Below are 15,311 nucleotides of genomic sequence, written 5' to 3'. Positions count from 1 at the left end.
TTGACTGGAAAATAATTGAAAAAATGATTTTTCAACCAATATTTTTCATTCTCTATTTACGGATATTAATTACAATTAATAAACTTATAAGCGTTACACGGACCATTATGTCAGTGTGTTTTGAAGGATGAGCAAGATCTGAGAAATGGCTGTAGAAATGTTTTGTTTAATTTCAAATGCCCAATTAAAGTATTTTACTGTAGGGTGCATATCACGTGTATCCATCAAACTGCGCAGTAGAGAGCAGCGTTTGCGAGGGAGACAAACATGGCGGCTCAAACCCGGGCGCTTGTTTCAGCCAAATGGCTCGCAGATGCGATAAAAAACAACCTTATTGGACCAAATCTTCGAGTTCTAGATACGTCCTGGTATCTACCGAAGTTAAAACGCGATGCAAAAGCAGAATTTAACCACCAACACATACCTGGTACTTCCTTCTTTGATATTGACGAATGTTCCGACAAAACTTCTTCGATGGATCATATGCTCCCAAATACTAGTCAGTTTGCGGAATATGTAGGGGGTTTAGGTATAGGAAACGACACACATGTAGTAGTGTATGATACCAGTGATTTTGGGTCTTATAGTGCGCCCCGCGTGTGGTGGATGTTCCGATTATTTGGGCACAATTATGTGTCGGTGCTGGACGGGGGTATGAAGAATTGGCTGGCCGAAGGATACCCTGTCACTGCGGAATACAGCGAGCCAAAACGTGTGGAGTTCAAGGCGACCGCGAATCTATCCTGGGTGAAGTCGTATGAAGATGTACTGAAAAACATTGAGACCCAAGAAGTACAAGTGGTTGACGCAAGATCTGCCGGGCGATTCCGCGGGACCGAACCTGAACCAAGAGACGGTCAGTGGGACAGTAAATGGAACGAAATTGTTTTATTGCATTTGACGGTGTTGTACATTTAAGAAAACAATTATTTTTTAAATGTCACAAGATCGCCTACAATAAAACGGTGCACATTTTCTGCACACAAGCCTCTTTCTGTGTTTTTCTCCAACTCTATATCTCGCCTTATCATTTCCATTCTTCCTCTCACACGCAGACACGGAGCCTGGCCACATTCCCGGTACTATCAACATGCCTTTTGCCAAGTTTATGGACGCCTCGGGCAAGGTGCTGGAGCCCAAAGTGCTGTCAAAAATGTTTCAGGAGGCTGGAGTGGACCTGGAGAAACCGTTCTGGGTGACTTGTGGGTCAGGGGTCACAGCATGCCATGTGGTTCTAGCTGCTCACTTGTTGGGACATTCTGGGTCAGTGTCTGTGTACGACGGGTCCTGGTCAGAATGGTTCAAAAGGGCTGACCCTAAGCATGTAATCTCAGAGATTAAGGGGGAGCGAGTTTGATGTGAAGGACAGGGTTGGGTAGAAATGAGCACCTAGGAAAACACTGGTGAATGAGGTCCTGTATTTACCAGGGCACACAAAGGCAGTCCAATTCAGATTGAACATAATTTTGTTGAAAAAATGTCTGGCTGTTTAATACTTTCGATTATAAAATGTTCTAAATTCTATTAATAACATGTACATGTGTTAAAGCACTTTAAACTTTCAAAGGTTTATGTTCATACAACAAAAAGAGGATTTAAAGTAATTGCACCAATAACTTTTCATTTTTCTGTGGCAAAGTGCAGTATAGGGTAAAATGCTGTCTGTCAGTCTCAACTCCGAAGAGGAATACGGTCAGGTTTATCTATGTTAACATTGTCATGCCGATGGATGCTAACATTCACAATAAACCCCAGCCCAAGTTCAAAAGTATCATCTCATCCCTGAAAATGACCAGCTTTTTCAGCTGAATATTATGACAGTTGGATTTGGCACTTCAAGGCAAACAACATTATGCTTTGACTATAATAACGACCTGTTGCTGTGAAACGTAGCACAGCACGATGAGTAGTCTACCCGTTCACGTCTTAAAAGTGCTTAAATTTAATATTATATTAATTTAATATTTAAACTTCAGCTTTAAGATTACTGTGAAATATCCTCAACTGAAAACATACTGAAGAAATACAAAAGAAATTGACACATCTACAAGAGTTTCACTGTTTCAATTAAAGTGCAATTGGAAACTTAATTACAAATAAAGTAAAATCAAAACATAGCACAAAAGGTCAATGAATCTGTACCAGAAATGACAGTGCAATGTAGCAGATAAAGAACGATCCTCCTCCAAATTGCCAGTAATCAGCTGGATCCATCCCTCGTGTAGCAAGGGGGAAAATAAGGACACACTAAGATTCACTGAAAAGTCCTTAAAAAGTAGCATTTCATATTTTACCATTTCTTTAAACAAACTTAATGCATGTCAGCACTCCCGCCAGAAAAATGTGACTCACCAAAAGAAGGAAGAAGTGGATTCACCACAATTGACAATTATCACAGATCATATCAAGGTAAAAGAAAGCAGGCAAGCCAAGTTCAGCCAGCCCGCAATAAAAAGTGATGATCGTTAATGCCCTCCCTGGATTCAAATCTGGGTGAGTTCCCACATATGAGACTGTCTTCAACCACTACACCACAGAGCTACACATCTGCTGAGAGTTGGTATAGCATTTCGACAGTACTGTCGATTATTAACATCATGCCGAGTTTCAATATGTCGCTAGACACCATTTAGCATTGTGTTAAACTGAGTAATGTTTCTTATTTAAGTTTACCTCAAATGTATGACTTTTGCCAATGGCCATTTTAAGAGCTTATTAGCCATTTGTGAATGGCATTTATACAATAACTATCAATACAGGTGATGATAACTTACTTTTTCGTCAATTGAAAAGATGATGGAATTGTGTAGCCAGCGAAGTGTTTGTCTATCCTGAACAAATAATATCTCAAGAACAGCATAGAGGAGTAAAATATTTTGAGGAAGACTGGTGCCTCTGTGCAGAGTTTGCATGTTCTGCCTCTGTGATTACATTTCTTCCCACAAAAAGGTTATTGTCAATTCTTGAGAAAATAAATAAAATGAACATGTACAGACGAACTGGCAGTAATATGGCCATTAGTTTACATGGTATCCATTCACCATCTTTATGTGAGGATCTTGTGGAAGGAGACTTCTCATACACAAAACGACAGGATTATGAATGTCTCCTTCACAATCTCATCCATCCTCTGAGTATGGTTTCTGTAATTACTTTCCCCTCTGACAATCATCACCTTGCCTTGATGAGCATGACTCTGTAATTAGAATTAGTATCAGTTAATATACAGGTGCTGGTCATATTATTAGAATATAATCAAAAAGTTTATTTATTTCAGTAATTCCATTCAAAAAGTGAAACTTGCATAATGTATACATTAATTCCATACAGACTGATATATTTCAAGTGTTTATTCCGTTTAATTGTGATAATTATAACTGACAACTAATGAAAACCCCAAATTCAGTATCTCAGAAAATTAGAATATTGTGAAAAGGTTCAATATTGAAGACACCTGGCGCCACACTCTAATAAGCGAATTAACTCAGAACACCTGCAAAGGCCTTTAAATGGTCTCTCAGTCTAGTTCTGTAGGCTACACAATCAAGGGGAAGACTGCTGTCCAAAAGATGACCATTGACACCTTCCACAAGGAGGGCAAGACACAAAAGGTCATTTCTAAAGAGGCTGGCTGTTCACAGAGCTCTGTGTCCAAGCACATTAATAGAGAGGCGAAGGGAAGGAAAAGATGTGGTAGAAAAAAGTGTACAAGCAATAGAGAGAACTGCATCCTGGAGAGGATTGTGAAACAAAACCCATTCAAAAATGTGGGGGAGATTCACAGAGAGTGGACTGCAGCTGGAGTCGGTGCTTCAAGAACCACCACGCACAGACGTATGCAAGACATGGGTTTCAGCTGTCGCATTCCTTGTGTCAAGCCACTCTTGAACAAGACACAGCGTCAGAAGCTTCTCGCCTGGGCTAATGACAAAAAGGACTGGAATGCTGCTGAGTTATATTCTCTGAATTTAGCATTTCCTTTGGAAATCCAGGTCCCAGAGTCTGGAGGAAGAGAGGAGAATCACAGAATCCACGTTGCTTGAAGTCCAGTGTAAAGTTTCCACAGTCAGGTGATGGTTTGGGGTGCCATGTCATCTGCTGGTGTTGGTCCACTGTGTTTTCTGAGGTCCAAGGTCAACGCAGCCGTCTACCAGGAAGTTTTAGAGCACTTCATGCTTCCTGCTGCTGACCAACTTTATGGAGATACAGAGATTTCATTTTCCAACAGGACTTGGCACCTGCACACAGTGCCAAAGCTACCAGTACCTGGTTTAAGGACCAGCAAACTCGCCTGACCTTAACCCTACAGAAAATCTATGGGGTATTGTGAAGAGGAAAATGCGATATGCCAGACCCAACAATGCAGAAGAGCTGAAGGCCACTATCACAGCAACCTGGGCTATCATAACACCTGAGCAGTGCCACAGACTGATCAACTCCATGCCACGCTGCATTGCTGCAGTAATTCAGGCGAAAGGAGCCCCAACTAAGTATTGAGTGCTGTACATGCTCATACTTTTCATGTTCATACTTTTCAGTTGGCCAACATTTCTAAAAATCCTTTTTTTGTATTGGTCTTAAGTAATATTCAAATTTTCGGTGATACTGAATTTGGGATTTTCATTGGTTAAATGGTCAATTAAAATAAATAAACATTTGAAATATATCAGTCTATGTGTAATGAATGAATACAATATACAAGTTTCACTTTTTAAATGGAATTACTGACATAAATCAACTTTTTGATGATATTCTAATTATATGACCAGCACCTGTATATATTCTCTATTACGTACATGGAACTTTACATACATTTTGATTCATTACAACTTACAACAGGTGTGTATTGCTTGGTTCACATTTTGGATGGAAAGAACAGGTGGTGATGTAAAATAGATCATATCTGACCAAGCTGATCAAGTTAACTAGGGTGGGATAGACAGTGGCAAGGTCCTGCAGGAAGAAAATTAAACTATGATACCCACTCACTATTAACCACCATATTTTGGCATCTTTATGTGAAGAAGCTGTGCATATCTCCCTATCCCTGTCGTTTCATAATGGCTAGTTGTCTTCCATGATAACGTTAGCAAGTAAACTGCTACGCTTTTCATAAACTTGAAGATGCTTACACATCCATAACCAACGTCCAATAGTATAATATCCATGGAGTAGGGTCAATCAAAACTACAGCTATATTTCAAAATGATAATATATGTACTTAGAACATGCATGTACTCCAACAAAATATTAAGCCATCCAGCTAGTTAACTCCCTTGAAAACTCACTAGATATTTATGTTAGCTAAATAGCCTAACTAAAATAAATGAGTGAATTGGCCAGCTAGTAGCTACTGCAGCAATTCCTCTTTTTCTATAGACAGTTTAAGTTATATTTTTTTAATCAAGCTGCCATAAATAGGCATACACAAACACTATACATATACTTTATATATTCTGGACGACGGTTATACTGGGTCTGCAAAAATCTCCTTACAGCCACCACTGCCACAAAACAGCTACAGATCTAACACTGCAAATGTATCCATATGACATACTGTATGTAGGCCTACATGAAAAGTTAAGGCTGGATTGACATCTCCGTGACATTACAGTTACATTCATGTAGCCCATGGAATGACCCTCATGCATTTCAACAAACCCTTGACTTTTCCTTTAGAACCACTTAAGCCAAAATGCCAACTGTGTTGCAGTTTTTCACCACCTTTTAGTTTAGGGTTAAGCCTCTGCCCACAGCAACCCTCATTTTCAACATTGCCATAATTCCATACAAGTTACAACATTTGTCTTCAGACTTTTATTTAACTGCATGTAGTGAGTCAGTCCATTGCAAAGCCATTTCCCCCCAATACGTTTTTATTGTTCTGCATAGCTCTGGGCAAGCCAGGTCCAAGGTGCTGACCGCAGTGGTTAGGCCATTAGCTCCCTGATAAGGGACAATGTCAATTAAAATGTGGAACATCTCAATGTAGATAGTGACAGTCTTAAATTGATTTTAGTTAGTGATGTAAGCAAATACAACATTTGTATGGATTGGCTCTAAGCCAGAGCTCCAGAGTTCAGCCATGAACCCTGGCCTGGCTGACCAGCATGGTCAATTTAACAGCCACTGTTCAGTTTGACAATGCAAGCACAATCATTCATTTCAACACTATAGTAATGTGGTACTTGAGTGGCCCATGTATTAGTGCTTGCAGTGGCATGATAGCTCAATGGTTAGCACTGTCACCTCATAGCAAGTTTAAACTTCAACCCTGGTCCTTTCTGGGTGTTGTTTGCATGTTCTCCTTTTGTTTCTTCCAGGGACTATGATTTCCTTAATATCAAGGCATGCACATTTCGATGAATTAAGTGTGTTAGCTCTGTGATGCTGCTTTCCACCCAGTGCATACTGGGATACGTTCCAGTACTTTCAAAACCTTTTCTCCATGTACAGCTTTTTTTGTTTCAATAGTGTCAGTATGCCTCAGTGTGACCTGCCTCACTGTATTTTTCTCCTCAGGGCACTGATATGAACGTGAGATTACTATATACATGACAAATTCACATTCTAATCAGATAATATAATTATACATTCAAAAAGTTAGATTTTATTTTCATCATTTACACTTTCAAAATAACAGGAAAAAAATGGCGTCTGCAAAAGTTTGGGCACCCTGCAGAGTTTATAGCATGCAAATAAATGTTTGATGGAAATCTAACTATTTTTGACATATTATAAGAATGTCTAATCTGTCATTTGATGCCTTTTGGAGATTTTTTCATATTTTCTTGGCTTCTTTATGCACATTAATACAAATCTTTACCTGGGATGCCAAAACTTTCGAGCCCCACTGTACTTGACGTACATAATCACTAAATGGACAGATTTGACTAATCAAAAAATGAATGGAGCGAATTTGTAGTGGCAATTATTTTTCCTGGGAGCGAATAGCGGTTCTGACCAGAGCAATAATAGAAATGAAGCAGTGGAGCAGAGCCTAACCTACGCTTGAGAGTGAGCAGGATATCTATCAGCTCTCTCCTCACATACTCGGTCAGGTATCACTTCATATAATATTTCTCATGATCTTCAAAAATGAAGTTAATTTGTCTTCAAAATGTGCCTTGCACAAACGTGTGTGTTTGTATTCAGTGTGACTGTCAAACCTCTGATGGACAAGAAAACGATGGGCGGGGTCGCATATGGGCAGAGTCAAACGTTTGACTCCACCCACATTGATCCTCGACCCGAATTGCACACTGCAGTCAGGGGTACTTGGGGCTGCTTGTTGCCTGGCAACCTCATCTCTGTCCATTTTGATGGACATTTTGGTGACTGATTATTCTGTTGACTTGTTGCTGTGGAATCTGAGCATTAACAATTACTATATGAATATATGTTTCATTGGAAGTGAATGTGCCTAGATAATGAGAACAACAGAAACCTCTCTGTTTAGATTATCTCTCTGTAGGTTGCGCTATACTAACCCCAGGAATGTTCACATTAACCATTTGACATGGGGGTTACTGTCTTGGAAACCTGATCTTTGCTATATAGAAACACCCTTAATGTATAGGCTAGCTTGTAACCAATATTACAGTGAGAAGATAATGGAACGTTCCCCCGAATGACATCTGTGCTGCAATTTTCCAATTGCGAACTTCTCCCTCGATTTGATATGAATTCTACATTATTTGACCACTATACGAAACCGCCGATTTCTAACATTGCTAATGTACTCTGACTAACGAACAAAAAACATCTTGGTTTCATGTTGGGGGTTTTTCAGATGTTATCCTACGAAATGTCAAGGTCATGAAAGTTTTGCACTTCAGTTCAGTGTTAATGTGTCTTTTTGACTGCAGGATGTCACTGATTAATTTGTACAATAAAAAAATCTTCTATGCTAGATTTTGTGTTATATGTATTTAGTATAACTTTAAAGTGTTTGACACCATTTTAAATATTTATTGAACATTAAATCTTAGTACAAGGAAGGTTGCATGTAGAGCTCAGTTTCACCCACCTCTGCCATTGTGAATGTGCTGGGTTTGATTCAAATGTGGATGCATCATGACAAAAATCTATGTAATCATTACTGTAGGTTGCACAGGAGAGGAGTGTCTGCTGAATGACTTAGAAATAAAGTAAAACTAATTTAATAAGTATAATGTATTAAATGAGTGATGGTATTAAGTAGTCCATCTGGTTGGGATGGGAATGATAGTACTGCGAGTGTTCAAAGAGTTGATGGGATTAAAAAGCAATGCAAACTGTTAGACTGATGAGAAAATTTAAATGGGGAATATATCAGGAACTCTTAACAATTTTGTATAAAGTTAATATTTGAAAATATGACTGAATTATTAATTTAAAAGTAACTGCAGATGTCCGCTGGAATTGCTTGCATGTATTTATGCTAGTGGCACAGTAAAAATTTAACATGGCCCCTTTAAGTGTAGTTGGCAGAGGCATGTTGACTTGAATTACTTGTCATTCTTGGAGCCCTCAAAATTAAGAAAATAAATACTTTCTATGTAATTCAGTGATGTCACTCTTCTGATATCACACCCTTGCAAAAACAAAAACTGCCAGAAAATGTTTTGCTAAAATGTATTTAAACACAACAGCACAGTATAAAATGTCATGAAAAAAAATATTATATGTAAATGAACCTCCTGAGTTCAAACTGCCTCTAAATATAACCAATAGTTTTTTTTAAAGTAGCTGACGTAACCAGTCCAACCTGTGTTCACTGTAATGGGGATCGTTACATTTAAAATAAAAACATATTTTAATAATATAAGTTTACGAAAAGGATATGAGTCATACTGCTTCATGAGGTATATACACGCATACACAAATAGCCTGTCATATTTAGATATCTCATGTAATGTTTATAGAATGATGAAGGTTGCCTATAAACAAATGAAAGCATGACAATTGCACTACATATGGGATAACTATTTTAGACAAAGGAAGTCTAACGCACAAATAATCTATTAAGTATATCTCAACGTTTTCGTCTAGTTTAACAACAAACAGTAGACACCTGGGGAATTTCTTTCTCAGAGACAACAAAAAAAAGAAAATCCAAATGAAATGTACCAAATTGCAGGCAGAAAAAGCGATCCATTCCACCAAAGATATGGAGTGTTGTTTTCAAGCTGCTAATTTATAATAAAATAATAATAAACGGAATATTATCTCCAAAAACAACACCAGTCTGAAGCCAACACGACGCCACACAAAAGATGGCGGAAAAGCTATCCCATGAAAGGTGCCCTGCGAAGTGCCTTGAGGTCCGCTTTTCATTAGCGAGCGAGCAGCTAACAAGCTACTTGAATGCTATCGTTCAGAATTTAACAACAGCGGTACATTTAAGAGAAATAAGTAAATAATCGATGGTTGAGAGGGAAAATTGAATTGTTTGATTTATTAGCACGACAGCATCGTAATTTCTTTTGCGGATTTACGTTATTTGGTTAGTTGAAAAATAGGCGTCGGTGCCAGCGCGCTCATTGTTTTTAGCCACTTAGCTAGCATATGGTAGCTAACATTAGCATTGATAAAACAACAGCAAACAAACTCAATCTAGCCAGTATTTCATTTTAAGGTAGGAAACAATCCAATAATCCGCGAATTAACTTTAATTTGAGTACACATATGTTTACGTTCAGTGGCTGGTTTCATAATTTGTTAATATGATAATAATTCGTGTGTTAGCCCTCTACACTAGGTATGTATTGTAGCCAGGTGGCTACCTGCTGGAAGTACCAATAACGTTACTGTAGCCAGCTTGCTAACTGCGTTATCCTTAATAGGAACACACTTAATTGCTATCCAAAATGAATAATGCTAACATTTTCAAGTTGACAATGGGATTCATTAACGTTCATATGGTATGGCTGGTCAACACAGGCCATACAGTATATTGTACTGTTAACACTTAGCTCTATGGAAATGTATGGCCGTTAACCATATTATTTGGGATAGCCACGATACAAAAATAGATACGTAAATATCTATCCATGTTGAATGTATGTTTGTTTCCCCACAGGCCTGTGTTAATGAGTAGATATGTCTGGTATCGCTCTTAGCAGACTTTCACAGGAGCGCAAGGCATGGAGGAAAGACCATCCATTTGTGAGTAGTTAGCTAGCTTCTATGCAATGAATTTATATTAATTCGTGTGTCTATACACAGGTGTGTGTATGTGTGTTGTGTGTGTGTGTGTGTGTGTGTGTGTGTGTGTGTGTACTCCTGCAATTTACCTCGATTGCAAATTCAGGATGCCCTTGAGAATTGCCACAACTATTTATCTCACTTGTACATAGATTATACTTAATACCTATACATTTTCTGTACATTTGTGAATTTTCGATTACACATTTAGAATTGCATTTGCATTAATTGAACACTGATTCATTCCACTTGTATACACATTATTGTACTTTTTCTGCACTCCTCTATTTGCACTTCTGGTTAGATGCAAACTGCATTTTGCTGTACTGTACTTGTACTTTTCAATGACAATAACGTTGAATCTATTCTAATATATACATATATATGTGTGTGTGGGTGGGTGGGTTTATGTATATACAGTATATATGTATGTGTGTGAATATATATTTGTGTGTGTATATATAGTACCAGTGAAAAGGTATCTTTTAGTTTTACTATTTTCCAAATGAAGGATAAAAGTGAAGTAAATATGATATGGAATCACGCAGTGACCAATTTTCTTTGGAATGAATCAACTTACATTTATTTTTTAGATTCTTCAATGTAGCCACCCTTATTTCTCAATGACAGCTTTGCACAAACTTGGTATTCTTTCAACCAGCCTCATCGGGTAGTCACCTGGAATGCTTTTCCAACAGTCTTGAAGCAGTTCCCACATATGCTAAGTACTTGTTGGCTTCTTTTCCTTCACTCTGCGGTAGAGGTCAGGACATCTGATACAGCACCATCACTCTCCTTCTTGGTCAAATAGCCCTTACGCCTGGAAATGTGTTTTGGGTCAGGGACCTGTTGGAAAATAAATAGTAGTCTAAATAAGCACAGACCATAATTTGGTGTGGGTTATTTCCCAGTTCTAATGTCTTCACTGCTATTCTACTATGTGGAAAATAATTTTTAAAAGAATCAAGAAATCCAATTTAATGAGTTGGTGTGTCCACACTTTTGACTTGTACAGTATATGTTTGTTTCGTTGATTACTCAAGCCAAGCTTACGCCTTGATCACCATCACCTCCCACTGTGTTGCAGGGTTTTGTTGCCGTGCCTACCAAAAACCCTGACGGCACCATGAACCTCATGAACTGGGAATGTGCCATTCCGGGGAAGAAGGGAGTAAGTCAACTTTAATGTTTGTTTTTTGTCTTTCTAACAGGACCCAACAACCTCTGTCAATGTGAGAAGTGTTTCATTTAATTGTATACGTGTTTCATACACTCCAAACAACCAACCCCAGTAAAATGCTATCCCATGTGTTTTTACTGAAGTGATTTTTGGTATGGAGTCACACCCTTCAGAAGGAGCAATTAATAAATATTGTTTTGCTTCAATTATCCAGACACTGTGGGAGGGAGGCCAGTACAAGCTCCGAATGCTCTTCAAGGATGACTATCCTTCCTCACCGCCAAAATGTGAGTTTACCCGCTCATGGGTACCAGTGTAATTCATCTCACATATCTGCATGGTATATTTCCTAGACATTGTTTTATATATTGTACCAACTGAACTCAACACTAACCATACCCACCCAGCGCTTAAAACTTCTTCTCAGGGACCTTGTTGCACTACTCTCTTTGTACTACTGAACTCTGACACTGCTTTGCCAAGTTTGATAAGGATGTGTTCAGTTGTTACATGTACATGTCTACCTCGGGAACCTCATTGCTGCAATCCTTGCATTTCAGTTGCACATGCTACCTTACTCCTTCAATTTGCCTTCATTACACATTTAAAATTGCCACTTGCATTTGCCTTCATTGCACATCTATACATCCCACTTGTAACACACACTATACTTAATACGTGTACATTTTCTGCACTCTCCTATTTGCACTTTAGCTAACTGCATTTCATTGTACTGTTCAATGACAATTCAGTTTAATCCAATCTAAAATGAAATCTAATATCGATGCCAGGAAGGGGAAACAGATTGTTTAAATAGAAATGGATTCTGTTTTTTCCCCCCTCACAGGCAAGTTTGAGCCACCGATTTTCCACCCCAATGTCTACCCGTCTGGCACTGTGTGTCTCTCCATCCTGGAGGAAGAGAAGGACTGGAGGCCAGCTATCACCATCAAGCAGGTATGCACACACACACACCCACACACTGGAAGATGCATCGTTGTGACTTGATGATGATGATGTGTTCGCTGGTCCACCGACAGTGTTCTAATATGCGTCATTTTCTATTTCAACACGTAAAAAAACAAGTAACTGCATCTTTTTGGATTTTACAGATCCTGTTGGGTATCCAGGAGCTTCTCAATGAACCGAACATCCAAGACCCGGCACAAGCAGAAGCCTACACGATCTACTGGTTAGTTCCAGTGGGGGATGAGAGACCCTCCCCCACTTTCCGTTTTGGGGGCGATTTATAGCATGGTTTACACAGGCCTAGCTGCACTTGCAAACACACTTAAGCTGAAAAGTATAGCGTTGCTGAGTGGGATTCAAATTCACCAGAATAATCACTGCTCTCTTTCAGTCAAAACAGAATGGACTATGAGAAGCGGGTGAGGGCGCAGGCCAAGAAGTTTGCCCCCACATAAAGCTTAGCTGATCAACTGCCGGAGAAGCCTGATTCAACAGCTGGGTGTTGAATGGCAAGCAGCACTTAGAGGACCAATCCAATGAGCGATTTACAATTCAATGTTTTTTTTAATATGAGGAAAGAAGGAATGTACAACAGAGCAATCTTAAAGCAAACTATTTTTTTTCTACATTTAGTGTCCCCACTGAATGTAGACACACATTACTTCAGACTTTCTTACAATTTGATTTAAAGAAAAAAGAAAACACCCCTACTCTGCTTATCAACAAGCTAGTTTGGTGATATTTAGATCTGCACGTGAGCAAAGACACAAAGTGCTAGAATTGTTTTTATCAACTAACCATGTTTTTTGTTAAATAACAAAGAATGTCTAATTACAATGTACCATACATCATTTTACAACTTTGAATATGTGCTTAAATAAATTACCAAAATACTAAAACTAACAGAAAATCAACAAATAGAGCCTTCTTTCCAAATTTCACATTTAATTGTATTTTCTTGTTGGAATGCGCCTCTGATTAGATGGATTTCAGAGCCGATTATGTGCTGCATGGAGAGCTGAAGAGGTTTGCCTCTGAAGAGTTGTGTGTGTACATAATATAAATATTTAGGTCTGTATGGACCTTGTGTTTTTTCTATTGCTTTAGCAAGTTGATATTCGTATGTGGTATTAAAGGTAATTTTAAATGTAAGAATTGTGAAATAAAATTAATTAAAATTAAATGAACAGTATTTTTTTTGATAACATTTAAATATTGGCTCTTGGAAATAGCTCCAATGTGAGTACATACAGGGAAATAGGATTATTTTTAATGTATTTAGTTTTGTCCATGAGCTGATCGTGTCCGTGAATCTTTTATGTGGACCAACCATAGAAAAGAAGCTGGTGCTTAAGCGGCAGTGAAGATCTTAATAAAATGTGGATTACAATGGAAAAACATCAACCCGTTGCGAAGGTTGTAAGCACACTGAGCACCCTTGGAACGGAGTTCGCGTTTCAGCTAAAGCGCAAAACAGTTTGCAGCACTCTATTCCCTGGTATGGTTATTATGACGTCACTAACCAGGTACCGGATTACCGTTGCGTTGATTGGACGATGTGTGAGATCCAGAAAATAAATAATTTATAAAGATACAATTGTAGTCGCAACGCCAGTCCACCTATCAACTGAGGGTCTGGACAGAACTAAAGTAAGTATAGGGTTTAACTTTCCCACGTATAACATTTTGTCTCATGGCTATTGTGTAGGATATTGCACTTCATATTTAGTGTGTATATAATGGCAATCGTTGCCCATTGTCCTCCAGCTACAATATAAATGACGTCAATAAAATTGCATGGCCGTATTTTATGACCGCAAAAACGTGATAAGGCTATATTTAGAATCGAATATTTTATTTTAACACAGAACCACGCAGTCGTTAACATCCCATTATTCTTTAACTGCGTGATTTTGGGTGTTATACAACCCTTCGAGCTGTGCACACGTGGTCAAATCGTATCCGCTGGAGGGCAGCAAGAGAATTCACTTTTAATTGGTTAACGTTTACCTGTTAAGAGCTTCAGTAACTCTTGCTGTAATATTACCGTTACTGTGTATAACATTGTCTGTTTTTAATGCGACCTGTTGTAGGTCACATTTATGACTGCATGTTATCTGTTCCTCTGTCATTTTAATGTATTACTTCAGTAGTTCACAAATGACAGAATTGCAGTCATGGTCATAATCACTATCACTTGCGTGCGTTCCGCTAAACCACATAAAAGCATGACCTGCAGGTTTTGACATGATACCCTGAAGAAACGGCGGTATTAAATTATTGCGTCGGCGCATACCAGTGTGGGGCCTTTCTATTCTCTTCTAGACTGCGGTGAAGTTAGCTTTATATTCAAGATTTGGACTTTCAACGTCAATAACTAATCAGCGAAACCTACCATAAAGACAGCAATTACATATTCGGAATCTGCTGGCGATAGCGAACAAGCAACACTTCCATTTCGGTTTCATATTAATCTTTAAGAGTCGAAAAGAGCGTGAAAAACTGCTTTCCTACGATGCGAGGGTTTAGGCACCGTCTTAAATGTGCACCATTATTTGGTCGTGTTAAAGAAAAACATCAGTTGTTTATGTAAATGTCAATAGCTCATATCAAAATTACCAACCAATATAGCTTCAGGGAAAACTGCTCTACCATCAACATATTTTAGTTTTCCAATATTATATATTATTAATAGTCTATAAAGCATTTGTCAATAAAAAATGTCCGATAATACTTATATGGAAATAACCAACTGACTTAGCTTCAGGGAAACCTGCTCTACTATCAACAAAACCAACTGAAATAGATTCATTAATTCTGTTCAATAGCTCGGACACAATAAACCTTACATGGAAATAGTCTACTGTTATATACCTTCAGGAAGACCTGCTCCACCATCAAGATCCTTTATATTGTCTATTTTTAAATTTTGGATGTTATTACTAGTTTTTAAAGCAATTTTTCATGAACTGTG

At 38.3% G+C, this 15,311-nt stretch overlaps 2 protein-coding genes across 2 annotated transcripts; both read left to right on the top strand.

Annotated features, from left to right (window-relative positions):
- Positions 1-209: 209 nt before the first annotated feature.
- On the top strand, positions 210-3,040 carry zgc:162544 (3-mercaptopyruvate sulfurtransferase). Its single transcript, XM_010903144.4, has 2 exons — positions 210-856; positions 1,056-3,040. The coding sequence occupies exons 1-2, from the start codon at positions 268-270 to the stop codon at positions 1,355-1,357; spliced, it is 891 nt and encodes a 296-aa protein (XP_010901446.2). The 5' UTR covers positions 210-267; the 3' UTR covers positions 1,358-3,040.
- Positions 3,041-9,284: 6,244 nt separating this feature from the next.
- On the top strand, positions 9,285-13,520 carry LOC105029658 (SUMO-conjugating enzyme UBC9). Its single transcript, XM_010903142.4, has 7 exons — positions 9,285-9,619; positions 10,064-10,149; positions 11,276-11,359; positions 11,583-11,655; positions 12,216-12,325; positions 12,481-12,560; positions 12,729-13,520. Exons 2-7 carry the CDS (start codon positions 10,084-10,086, stop codon positions 12,790-12,792), a joined length of 477 nt encoding a protein of 158 aa, XP_010901444.1. The 5' UTR covers positions 9,285-9,619; positions 10,064-10,083; the 3' UTR covers positions 12,793-13,520.
- The last annotated feature ends 1,791 nt before the right edge of the window (positions 13,521-15,311 follow it).

The sequence above is a fragment of the Esox lucius genome, chromosome 11 (genome assembly GCF_011004845.1).
Source record: "Esox lucius isolate fEsoLuc1 chromosome 11, fEsoLuc1.pri, whole genome shotgun sequence".
Classification (NCBI taxonomy): domain Eukaryota; kingdom Metazoa; phylum Chordata; class Actinopteri; order Esociformes; family Esocidae; genus Esox; species Esox lucius.
The sequence above is the reverse complement of the archived record's forward strand: the minus strand, read 5'-3'. Positions and strand labels throughout refer to the sequence as shown.